Raw genomic sequence first — 12520 nt, forward strand, 5'->3', positions numbered from 1 at the left:
GCGTTCTATTCGCAGCCGGAAAAAGTCCCGCCTGTCGTGATCAGGTTGAAAGTCGTACCCAGTAGCCGAGTCGCGCAGATGGAGGTCTACTCTCAGAACGAGTGTTTGGTTCTGAAGAACGAGGAGAAAATCAGCTGGCCAGCAGGAGGATTGCTGGAGAACCTGTGCTACAGGTTGTTTGATGAGCGCGGCGTTGAGGTGCCGCTCACCGCTAAGATCACCTCCAAGATAAAGGTGTGTGGGACATTACAGCTTACTTATTATTATTGTTTACAGGATACGTCTCTTTAAATTACTTTTAACCCTTTAACACCGGAGATGTTGCCGGCTACGCTTAAATGACATAATACAGCAACTCTTCGACCTTTTACGCGATCAACGTGGATCAGCTGATTCTGACGCAGTTCCTACAAAACATGTATGGTAGACTTTTAATAACATTGCTTACCCTTTGGAAATTTAAAGCCCAAGTAAAAGAGCAACCCTCAGTTTTAGTCCGTTTAGTCCATGCAAGGCAGAAGGTGCTTTGCTTCATCTTTTTATTTCAATCATTAAAAATAACGGAATAAATAAATAAAAATTAATAAATAAAACAATAAAAAAAATTAACATGTTAAACCTATTTCAGATATAGAGTCACAGGTTAATTAGAAAATAAAGACAAAAGAAGATGATACCATCTTCCTGACGTTGAAGTTACTAATAATCATAAATAGACAAATTTTCAGTTATTTATAAAGTACACACATATGAGACATTGTTTTCATTCATTATAAATTATTATGCTTAAAAGCGAATCCCACCTGGATTTCATTTTTTCTTTTTGCTTTGAAATAAGTCAAAGTAAAAAAGACCAAACAGGCATTTCTGGGTTAAAAAAAGGACCATAGACACACCTCTAAGGAATAAAACTATAAGGACTTTCATTTAAAATTTATAAAGTCACCAAAAAAGATTGGGATCCTAAAAGGAGCGTTAAATGTAGGTAATTCTATTAAAATACACACATAACTGGACATGTAATGAGTAAAATGTTACCCAGAATTCACTGGTAATGCCTTGTTAAAATAAAAAGTAATATATTACTTTGCTTAGGCATTGGGTTACTACCAACATTGTTTAGTAAGCACTTGTTCTGCACTAAATGAGTTTAGGTTTCTGCCCTCTAACTGTGTTTTTTGTAGGTTAACTGGACACGAGACACAAATATTAAGGATTTGGTTCTCGGGAAGCTGCCGGAAATCCCGGTGCCCACTCAGCTGCAGGAGGAGCGCTTCTGTCAGGTTTCCTACCAGGAGCAGAACGTGTCTTTTTCTTTCATCATCGTGTGAGTTCTTCCTCTAAGGTTAATAGCGAAGACTTAAAGACGGTCTTTTCGGTGTTTTTAGTGTGTTCTTGTAGGATTTTTTGATAATAGAGAACAAATATAAAGAAAATTTAGCTTAAAATTGCATTTTTGACTATATCCATGTAAATCAGGAGCAAATGAAAAAATGGTAGAAGGCAGCTCCAAAAAAAAGACTAAATTTTAAGTTAATTTTTTTTATTTAAAAAAAGTTTGAATCATAGAAGTCTTGTTTTCTGTTTTGGATGTGTACTAGTCTTTCATCTGTGAAAGTTGTTTTAATTAATTAATTTTTTTATTAATTGATTTTGAGCCACTATTTTCTATTTAAATCATTGGCTCTTGGTTTTGTCTTCAATAATGTGAACTCCCACTAAAGACATTTACAAATCTCTGCAGGTTGAAGAAGCCATAGCTGTGAAACTATTAGAATAGATATTGATGGTATATCACATTTCAGTGTGATTATCTGCAAAAATACTCAACTTCCGTGCTTTCTCTTGAATAGGCCTTGTCCGAATGAACCATCGCGGCTAAAAGCCACTCTTCCTCAAAACACACTGAAGCTCGGTCAGGTCATGACAGAACCCATCTGTGAGTTTCATTTCCCTTGTAACTTCTCTTTTTTTCTCCTTTGCACATTAAATGACCTTTGGTGGTTTTGTCCTGCAGACTTGAACCTCGTGGACCAATATGATAATGAAACCAGGAGGCTCACGCCGAGCTGTGTGAAGGACATGACTGTAGAAGCTGAGGGGCTGGATAAATCCAAAATCTCCTTCGCATGGCAGGTTGGAACAAACATAAATACATCAACTGCGAGTTCAAAGTCAGGACCACAATAGGCCTCTGCTGCTGCTCTTCGCCTTTGCAAAAAGCAAAGGTTTTCAATGTCAACAAAGAAAAATGAGGAATCCTGAATTAGTGCTAAATCATTCTAGACTGATTTTTTTTTTTTTGGGACACAAGTCATAAAAGAGTTTGCAAATAACTGGCAACTATTAGTGAATCAACGCCTACTTTATGTAAAGCTAGATATAAATTGGGATTTTACATCTTTACTCTGTAAAGATGATTCCCAAATTTGGACTCCATGCTCACTACTTTTTTTTTTTTTTTTTGTAAACGGCAGATATGACGTTTCACAAAGTTAAAATCGAATTAATTGATCATTTTGCGATGATTATTTATGAGTTTACTGTCTTCTGAAGATAAAAACGTTGATGATTTATTAAAAAAATACATTTTTTCTGGCAAAAATACCTCCGACGCAATGCATTGTGGTCTGCAGTCGCAGAACTAGTGAGCATTGAAGCACACTTGTTTTTCGCAGAGAATTCTGGGAAATTTCTAGGGCACTCGATTTGAGAATTGTTGATTCAGACAACACTACATTGGCGAATGCACTATATAGTGCACTAAACAGGGGTTAGGGGGGAAATTTGGACACAGCCTTAGTTCCATTTGAACCATTTGCCCTCTGGTTTTTTGCAGCAAAGCAGAAGTTCTGTTGCGGTCACTGGTGTTCGTTTCCACTCGGGCCCGCTGGGCCCCAGGGAGCTCTGCTTCCACTACAGCAGCTTTGAGGAGCGGGTCATCATCAAAATGACAGCTGGGGACCCTGCAGAGCTTAAACTCATCAGCGGACCAGAGCAGGTAAAGCGCGAAACCCAAAGCTCAAGTCCCACTAAAACCGCCCAAACGCCAAAATTCTGTGTTTGCCAGCCGTTGCAGGTGTTAAAAGGCCAGGGCATCCCCACCCCATTCCTCCTGCAGTTGTGTGATGAGTGGGGAAACCCTTCACCAGATCAGAGAGTGGTGGTAGAAATAGCATCTTCACGACAATCACTGAAGGTTGGCTGAGCAGCACTTTTCAATGTACACAGAAAGTCACAGAAAGCTGATGAGATCTGTTTTCTTGGATAGCTGACAATTCCAGTCTTGTCCCAGCCCGTGGATGCAGAAGGGAAAGCCATATTCTATGTTAATGCCATCAACGGTGCAAAGTAAGACTCGCTCCAGACCTTAAAGCATTCTTTTGTCTTCTTAAGATCATTTTCAAGGCTTTAAATGTGTGTTTTTTGTCTCTAGGGGGTACCATCAGTTGAATTTTAAAGGTTCCTTCAACAACAAACCCATCAAAGCTCCCTCAGTTTCCCTCACTGTTATTCCTGATCCGAACAAACCTGTGAAACTGTCAGTGGAGTACAACAAAAAGGCCAAGCTTTTCGCAGGAGGCACCTTCCCCGGTTTGTGTCGGCCTTTTTTTTTTTTAAGTCTGTTTTTGTCCAGCACACTAAACTCAACTGCTTGTCTTCAGTTTTCTCAGTGACTGTAGTGTCCGACGAGGGAAGTCCAATAACCGACATCAACCCAGTGGACTTTTCCATGCTGCTGTGGAAGGGAGAGTCACCCACTCCTCCAAAAACGGTCTTTAGATACAGAAAGATGGAGAGGTTTTACACTGCGTTTAAAAAAAGAGTCTTAAAGCTCTCTGTTGTGTTGTTTTCTCATCTCCCTCAGGTCACCACGTTGAAGTGCAGCAAACCAGTGGTAAATGGAAAGAACGATTGTTATTATTTCAGGTAACATCCTCTTTCATCCGTTTGGAGTGACGCTGGGAGTCTGAACATCCGGAGAATTTACTGTTTCTAATGATTAGTGAAACTGTTGACATTTGTCGTGTCAGTGTTGCAGAGCGGGGGTCCCCAACCCCCTTTACTGACCCGCGGGTCTGTTGATATCGGTCTGCAGAGAAAAAAACCCCCACTGTTTTCTGCTTTATTTATAATCTGATTCTAAAGGAAATTTGATTTCAAGTGGCTCGGTTACGTGTCAAAATTCCATCTGCTACTTTCTTAAAGCGGCTGTGCAAAAGAATTTATACCTTCAAGTTAGCTTTTTTGCAGGAAAGAGCCAGTGAATTTTGTTATAATTGGACTTTACAAAAGGCTGAAGGCACTGTTAAGAAATAATAAGAAACATGCTTCAATTTGGATTGATTTGATTTGAAATGGTTTATCCAATTAGACAAAATGCACCAAACACTCAGCAGTTAGATAATCATATATATATATATATATATATAGTATTTATTTTCTCATTTTATTGCCAATTGCATCAATAGATCTATGTCCATCTGAAAAAATGCAAACTTTGAGAAATGCTGCATTCATGTGGTGTTGGAATGATCGGAAAAATGAATTTCCAACTCTGAAAACGCACATGACCACAAAACAACAACCAATCTTCCAACACCACATGGATGCAGAGTATCTTTGTGCACACAGACAAAGATTAATCTATTTGTAGTGCACTATGTATGGGTTGACACCTAAATTATCGATATGATTTATTCCAGTTTGGCAGGCCATGCTAAATAGCTTGACCCTAAATGGCCCCCGGGCTGTAGTTTGCCCACCCCTGCTGACATGATTGTGCTTCTGGCTGCAGAGAAAAGTCCATCCCAGAGCAGATCGGACCACACACCATTCAGTTCACCCTGCAAAACGACAAAAAAGAAGTTCTGCTTGTCAATCAGGTTGGTTTAAATGTTTAATCACATTCCGGTCTTTACACCTATTTCTAATAAAAAAGAGCAAATGAAGCAGAGCATGTTAGCTTCGCTTTTGTTCTCATTGTAGCTGCAGGCAGCTAAAGTCAAACTGGATCTATTGAAGTTTTTTTTGTGTGTGTGTGGAAAAAATAGTTTTCAGTGTAGTTTTGTTGTTTTTCCTCAACATTTGAGGATTTTTTATGTATCACTTTGAAATGTGAGGAAACTTTATGTAGTTTATGTCTATTAAATGAACTGCATCAGCTCTAAAACCTGAATAAATGTCACCAAGCTCAACAGAGAAACTGGTTTAGCCTAATTAAACGTATTGATTACCCTCTAATCAAACATTAATTTTGATCAATTGTGTTTTAAAGACCATCCTGCTTTGTTTATCAAAACTTGTCTGATTTCCGTGTTTTCCGTCTGCCAGATCCGGATAATCGTTGTCCCCAATCATCCTGTCAAACTGGCCCCCACCTCCCCCCTCAACACTCCATCTGTTTCCTACAGCGTCGACGTGGCCAGCAGAACTTTGGTGGAGAACGTCACTCTGGTTATTATGGTGAGCTTCGGTCCACGGAGAGATTTACTTTATTGATAACCTATTGAAGCATTAAAGCCTCAGTCGCAGCTGGACTTATAGATGGATCTGTGGGTGAAAAACGGGCAAACCTGTACGGGTCGGGCAGGTGGCCGCTAGAAATGTTAAGATCGTAGAGCGCTCAGTGAACCCGCAAACGGAAAATTCATTTATTCATATATTTCTCTACAGGCATGCTGCTTAACATTACTCCCCCTCGCGTAAGGGTGAAGCAGATGAGATGCAGGCGTGTCTCATGGCTATTTAGTTTTTTCAACGCTCCCTGCATGGCTGCAACCTGTCTGTTAGAAATGAGGAAATTAGACAATCAGAGAGTAGTTTGTTCGGATGTCCCAACGTGCGCTTATGCATCCCCCGCACTCCCCGTGTGTGCAGCATCAGTGCGCTGTCAGTAAGGGGCCAGTATTGTCAGCCAGAACTTATATCTTACAAATGCTTCATGATATTCCTACCACACGTATGACGATGGAACATTTCATTTTCATGACGTCGTTTAGGGTGACCATACGAGCCTCGAGGGAACTGTTAAGACGCCCTCGCCGCTCCTCTCTGCGACGATCTACGGCAGGGGTGCCAAAATCCAGGCCTTAAGGGCCGACCTCCTGCTGGTTTTTACGGAAGTCTTTCCTTATGTGCTACTGATTACCTGGATCAGGTGTGCTTAGCCAATAAGGAGCTTCAATGACAGGTTGGCTGGAAAAAATGTCGGACACCGGCCCTCAAGGCCTGGATTTGGGCACAGCTGCTCTACCAGTTCTGACAACCCAGAAACCCACAGCAGCCATACGCTTTCATGTGACTAAGACTTAGACAAACCCATGAATGAAGCTGACAAAGTGACTGAGTTGTCCTGATTGATTACAGGATAAGTTTGGAAACCCTGCAGGACAGAACCTTAAGGGGAAGGTGACCGTCTCCATAAGCTGTCCCGATCTGGAGGGTAGCAGGAATCTTCCTCTGTTTGAGGGGAAAGCCAAGAGCGTTGACTTTACTTTAGAAGAAGGAAAAGCCCACATCTCCGTAAGCCGTCTTCCTCAGAAAACATCAGGTGTTTTGTCGTCATCCATGTCAAACATTGTGCCATCCCTGCTCTCAGAGGTTGGCCCTCATGGAGAAGAGTCCCGGTGAGAACGGCAGCACCTACGTCCTGATCTTCCATCCACACGTTTCCACACCTCTGGATCCTTTTCAGCTCAACTTCCATTTCTACAACGGTACTAAACCTGCTGGAGCCACGAAGGAAAACTTCATGAAACGTTTCTATTTTGAAAAACAAACACCGATCTGTTTCAAAGTCTTTTAATTAGGATTAAGTTTCTGCAGAGCAGCAGTCATTCATTAGAAATTCACCCATTTGGGAGAAAAAAAAAAGAAAAAAGAAATTCACCCTTTGAATTGTTGGTCAACCCCACCCCCTCTTCCCCTTCTCCTTTCCATTGCTGAGAGTTCAGGGCAAGGAGCTTGTGGCCTCGCAGCAATAAGCTTTTGTTCAAGCGGCATTATTTTCATCTGGTCGTAAAGAAATACTATTTCTGCATTTTGACACCATTTTTATTGGAGTGGGTTTTTAATTCATTCAGAGCACGTTTTTCCAGACCAATGCCGTGTCAGAATAAGCTTGTAAACGCATAATAACTTTAAAAAAAGGTTTTTTGTATCTTGAAGTTTCCTGTCATTATGTTTTACTTTTTTTTTATCAGATGTTGAAAACCAGCGAAATATGTCAGAACTGACCAAGAAGAAAGAAAATCTCACAGCAGCCATTATTCAGTTTGATCAAACAAATGAAACATTTCGCAAACTCCAGAATTTATATGGACGTGAGTAAAAAAACAACTTTAATGTTTGATATTTTCATCTATTAAAAATACACTTAACTAAAAAAACAAAACATTTCTTTTTCTCTTGTTAGAACAATCCAAAAATGCAAACAATAAAGTGACAGCCCTTAGAAATGACATGAGCAGACGGGGCCTGAAAATCCTCCCATCTGTATCTGTAAGTCATCGATAAAATATTATATGAGTCATGGTATTAATCTCACGTGTGAATGTGGAGTTAGCTCTTTCTGCTGTGTTATTCCTTTGCAGATCGCAAGTATTGAGCAGATGATTAGTGAGAAAACCGCTGAAGCTGCACAGTTTGAGAGAGCACCAAGGAGAGTTTGCTCCATCCCAAACAACTTCAGCGGGCCAGATGTTCTGGGAGTGGTACTGGCAATTTTATGAAAAAAACAAACATCTGCTTTTGCTTCTTTTTTCTCTCTTTTTGCAAACTAGAGCCTTTTAAATCTGTCATTTTTAAATGCAGGTTGGACATTTGGCACTAATCGAGGACGATGAGGCTGCAAGAGTCATTTCCTGGCATCTCCGAGGGGACATGGACTGCGTCATCACCAGAACAACAGAAGCAGCCAGAAGCATCTACGCCGACACTCATGGCAATCAGCAAGTCATGCCCCTGGACAGCATTTCAAATTATACAGCAGAACGGTACAGAATGGATCCTTTTTATGCTTTTGTTAAACTCTGAGCAGCTCATTAAAAGGAAAAATCTGAAGGGAAGCACTTTTGGTTTAATGTACACTAAATTAAAAAAAAAAAGAATGAGAAAGAAGGAAGTCAGATGATCTTTTTTTTACGACTTTTTCTACCAAGTTCCAAAAGTGTTTATGCAATTTCCTCATACAGCCAACAGGGGGAGTCCCTGGTTTAATCAAAACATTACTGAAAGTCTTGATAAAATTATTTTATAGTTTAGAAATCAAAACAAAATTCCAAGAAAATGAGCCAAAAACTAAATAAAACGTTGCAGTAAAAAAAGAATTCAGTTTAAAAAGTTAAAAATGACACATAATAAGAAACAGGAAAAGGTAGTTATTTTGGGACATCGCTGATTGGATGATGGCGTTTGTCCGTCATTTTCTCCAAAAGTTATTTGGCATGAAGCGATACTGAATATGCTCCGTACTGATCAAACTATTGGAACATTGAAGACACATTTAAAAAAACTCAGACATAAGACTTCAAACACCATCATCCAATCAGGGACGTTCCTTAATATACCTTTTCCAATTTCTTTTGGTTTCATTTTTTGAACTTTTTTACTTCTAGAAATTATTTTGTATATGTATTATACTTAATATGTTTTTGCATTAAGTAATTTGTTGGTATGATTCACATTTCAGAGCCACAGTAAAATCCTCTTGACTACCAGAGAGAAATATCTGTAGTCCAGTAAAAGAAGATAAAAAACTACAATTCCCAGAGCCCTCTCCTTTTTTACCTTTGGTATCATTGAAAAATCCAAATGTCCCCTGTAGATACTAAAAGGAGTTTATTCAGTAGTATGCAGTGGTCGGGGATATTTGCATTGCTGGTAGTCAGGAGGCTTTTCTGCTTTTCTGCACTTCTGCCCTCGATTTATCGAAATAATCCAAAAATGTAGTTTTTTGGATTATTTCTAAATTATTTTTTAAAATAATTTTTCTTCTTGCTTCACTTTCAAACAGGAATAAAGTGTTTTCTTATTAAAACTAGGCTGATAAAAAAAGGCAGCTTTTACTAGCCGTGTAGGGTAAAGCAAAAATATTCTGGGAAAATGTGAAATCAACATTTAAAAGATTAGCTTTGTTTAGATTGTTTTGTCTTTTGCTGACGCCGAGTTTCTAAAATACAAGTTTGATCTGCTCGCAGACCGCTGCCACACACAAAAAACGGCCGCGCGCTCTTTGCTCCGGCCGGGAATCCGGTTTATGCCCGCCACTTGCTGATTTGCCCCAAGGAAAAGCAGATCTGTGACACTGGTGAGCAAATCTCTGTAAGATTCAAACCTGAAAGGCTCTCAGATTTTGCATTTGGGCGAATCTTTCCACCTGGGAGGGACTCCCAGGGGGAGGGACTTCCTGTGACGTGACTTGTAAATTAATGTATTCATTATGATTTCTTTGGGGGTTTTTTGTGGGACTAGTTCAGATTTTGTGTTCATTTTTCTGTTTCCCTCCCAGTGTTTAAAAACCTCCTTGGGGAAACCATTGTGATGGACGACCTGAACTCTGCCACCAACTACAGGAGGGAGGTGGGTGCCGGAGCGGCTCCTCCTGAAATGGGGGGCTTTTTGTTTACTTTTTGAATGAGTTGTTCTTTCCAGGTGTTGAGGAACCAGGCGTTTTGCCCCACCATACTAACCAGAGATGGGAACCGGGTCAGCGCCAAAGGCAAGTTTGGAGGCTCCCAGAACAAAGCGCCTAGGATTGAGGGGCTGCAGGTCTTCTCAGCGCCTTTCCCTAAACGTTACTACGCTCTGAAGGAGGAAACAGGTGAGAGCCGCCCCGGTTCGACTTGATGCTCTGTTCACATCACCCTCGGCAACGCACGTTCAAGCCAGCACTTTCAATGAAAAGTTGGAATTCAGTTCGAGTTCATTTCTACAACCGTTTTTGGGTTCTACATTCAAAACACTCAGTGAAACCAGGTTGAACTTTGACCTATCAAGGACTCGGATTAGGAAGTGAGTTATGGGTGGCGTCCCTTTCAATTCACGTGAAGAGATGTTTTCCTCCTCGCCTCCACGGTGCGATGCGGATCACGCTATCGCTGGAGGGACCAGACTTAGGTCTAACTATTTTGGACACCACTACAGCTTCAAATGCCCCAACAGTTTGAGCGGTAGGGAAGCATTTCGGGTTCAGCCCAAGTCTGTCGTGTACCGGAAGAGAGGCGTGAAAGAAAAAACCTGCAGAAAGATTTGCACCAAGCTTCCTCCGTCTGCATGCACACATGCGTTAGTATTGGGTAGCGACAGTCCAGTGTGAACACGACATGCAACACACGCGTTCAAGAACCCACTAGAAGCGTGTTCTTTAATGCATGTGACATGTCCAGTGTGAACGTAGCTGCTCTGTTTGTGTGTATCTGCTCACTTTGATTGTGTCTTTTTGTTGTTTTTTTGTGAATCAGACATGCTGCTCGAGTACTTTGCTGCCTTAACGAAAAAGGAAAAAGCCGAAGAGGAACAGAGGAATCACTTAAAGACTTTGGAATCGCCAGAAATGATGCAGAAGCAGGAACAAGTCACCCAGATGAAGATGCAACTTCAGGAGATTGAAAAGCAACTTGGTGAGATTTTTTTCTGTCCCGCTGCTGTCATGGACGGCAAGAACCAGATTGTTTTCTGCTTATTTTTCTTTCTTACTGCGCCTTCTTGCCCAAATCCCCCCCCCCCCCCCCCCCCCCACCGCATTTTCAGAAACTCACCAAAATTTGCTCACACTGCGTAAAAAAACACTAAAAAAAAATAGAATGGTAAAAAAAAAAATTGAATGGTATTAAAATCTCTTATTGGGCTCCAGAAATATTTCAGAATCCATTAATGACACCAAAACACATGGGTCATTTTAAAATTATTATGGGATGGCCACAATATCTATAGCTTGGTGTGCATGTTGTTGGTTGTATTTACATTTTCCCACAATATCAGAAAAAAAAAAAACTTTTTTTTGAGCGATCTTCACAAAATTTCCCACACATGCCGCCAGGTTAAGAAGTTTAATTGACCTTTGACCTTGGTGGCTGCAGTCTCAAATTTTCCAAACAAAACAATAAACACCTTAAGTACCAGCTAGAAATTTTAGTTTCTAGGGATTTTGATCTATCACCTCCTAGCTCCTCTGGTGTCATTGGGAAGCTACTTGGAAAAAATGTTGGATTTAGAAGTTGTATATTTTGAACAACGTAAACGTGCTGAGCTGGCAAAAGTGGCGTTTCCCTGTTTCTTGCATATTTTTAATCATAATATTGTATAAAAATATAAGACCCACTCCCAATATTTTAAATATAAAATATAACTCAAATATAACTTGAATGAAACTGTAAAACACTCATTCGTCTTCTTCTAAGCCGTTTTGTCCCTTTCGGGGTCACGGGGCTGCTCGAGCCTATCCCGGCCGCTTGTGGGCGAAGGCTGGGGAAATCCTGGGTTACCCAAAAAACCCAGGCTTATCTGCTGCTGATTACCTGGATCAGGTGTGTTTAGCCAATAAGGAGCTTTAATGGCAGGTTGCTTAGAAAACATGCAGGACGCCAGCCCTCGAGGCCTGGATTTAGAGAAACCAATTAACCTAAAAAAGAACACCAATGTGGGACCTTTCTGTTTGGAGTTTGCATGTTTGCCCCATGCATGCGTGGGTTTTCTCCGGAGACTCCGGCTTCCTCCCACCCTCCAAAAACATGCACCAAAAGCTATAATACATACAATCTGAAAATATTAGGAAAGTGGGGTGTGGTTAACCAAAAACATTGGTTGCCACGGAAATCCAAAATTTTACTATTGCACATTCTTCCAAAAGTTACATATGAGATGTTCATCACCCCCAGGCAACCAAAAAAATAAAATGGTTGCTATGGAGATAAAATCAACAGAAAAGCCGCCGTTTTGAAAAAAAAAATGATCAGGGTGGCAAAGGGGCAGAGTGAGGGCAGGTATAAAGGACGTAATGGGGGGTCTGGAAGGGCGATGATGGTTAGCACTTGCTGCTTGCGCCCTTATTAATGTCGTACTTTCTAACTACCTTGTTTTTGTTTTGGATGTTTTCCCTGCAGCATCAGTAAGACCACAGAAGAGGCCATCCAGATGTTCTGCTGAGCCCTCCAATGTTTCAAAAAGACAAAGAGGAAATTTCTTCTCCTCATAACTGACTCCTGACAAGTTTTGTTTTAATCTTTTCATCTTTATTGTGTAACTCTTGAAATTGTCGGTTGTTTTGTTTTTGCAAAAGACTTTATCATTCTGAATGTAACAAAAAGAAAATAAATTGTTTTATTAAAAGTTTTCTGTCACTTTTCTGGAGCATATTAATTAGTTTTAAGTGCGGAGAAACTTTACACACCGAACAATTACGGTTGTTAGGACGCAAAGATGATCATTATACAAACATAAGTGGGTGTAAATCTGATGGGGCAATTACCTATAAACACAGCTGGGTCTGCTTTTTATTTTGTGTGGGGGAGAGGTCTGT

General features: G+C 40.5%; 1 protein-coding gene across 3 annotated transcripts in view; it reads left to right on the forward strand.

Moving 5' to 3' along the window:
- smchd1 (structural maintenance of chromosomes flexible hinge domain containing 1) overlaps positions 1 to 12330 on the forward strand; it is a 33271-nt gene extending 20941 nt beyond the window's left edge. For all 3 annotated transcript variants that reach the window (XM_078938203.1, XM_023950115.2, XM_078938204.1), the window contains 23 exons: positions 16 to 234; positions 1185 to 1327; positions 1854 to 1939; positions 2018 to 2136; positions 2840 to 3001; positions 3071 to 3199; positions 3272 to 3351; positions 3437 to 3594; positions 3666 to 3775; positions 3869 to 3930; positions 4799 to 4886; positions 5335 to 5466; positions 6370 to 6525; positions 6602 to 6719; positions 7206 to 7325; positions 7418 to 7503; positions 7596 to 7715; positions 7816 to 7997; positions 9201 to 9310; positions 9512 to 9582; positions 9655 to 9823; positions 10464 to 10622; positions 12105 to 12330. In XM_078938203.1, coding sequence (XP_078794329.1) covers positions 16 to 234; positions 1185 to 1327; positions 1854 to 1939; positions 2018 to 2136; positions 2840 to 3001; positions 3071 to 3199; positions 3272 to 3351; positions 3437 to 3594; positions 3666 to 3775; positions 3869 to 3930; positions 4799 to 4886; positions 5335 to 5466; positions 6370 to 6525; positions 6602 to 6719; positions 7206 to 7325; positions 7418 to 7503; positions 7596 to 7715; positions 7816 to 7997; positions 9201 to 9310; positions 9512 to 9582; positions 9655 to 9823; positions 10464 to 10622; positions 12105 to 12196 — 2871 coding nt within the window. In that variant the 3' untranslated portion in view covers positions 12197 to 12330. The remainder of the gene's footprint in view (positions 1 to 15; positions 235 to 1184; positions 1328 to 1853; positions 1940 to 2017; positions 2137 to 2839; positions 3002 to 3070; positions 3200 to 3271; positions 3352 to 3436; positions 3595 to 3665; positions 3776 to 3868; positions 3931 to 4798; positions 4887 to 5334; positions 5467 to 6369; positions 6526 to 6601; positions 6720 to 7205; positions 7326 to 7417; positions 7504 to 7595; positions 7716 to 7815; positions 7998 to 9200; positions 9311 to 9511; positions 9583 to 9654; positions 9824 to 10463; positions 10623 to 12104) is intronic.
- Positions 12331 to 12520: the final 190 nt, after the last annotated feature.

Source organism: Oryzias latipes, chromosome 20, assembly GCF_053564925.1.
Source record: "Oryzias latipes strain Hd-rR chromosome 20, Olatipes_Hd-rR_3.1".
NCBI classification, from domain to species: Eukaryota; Metazoa; Chordata; class Actinopteri; order Beloniformes; family Adrianichthyidae; genus Oryzias; species Oryzias latipes.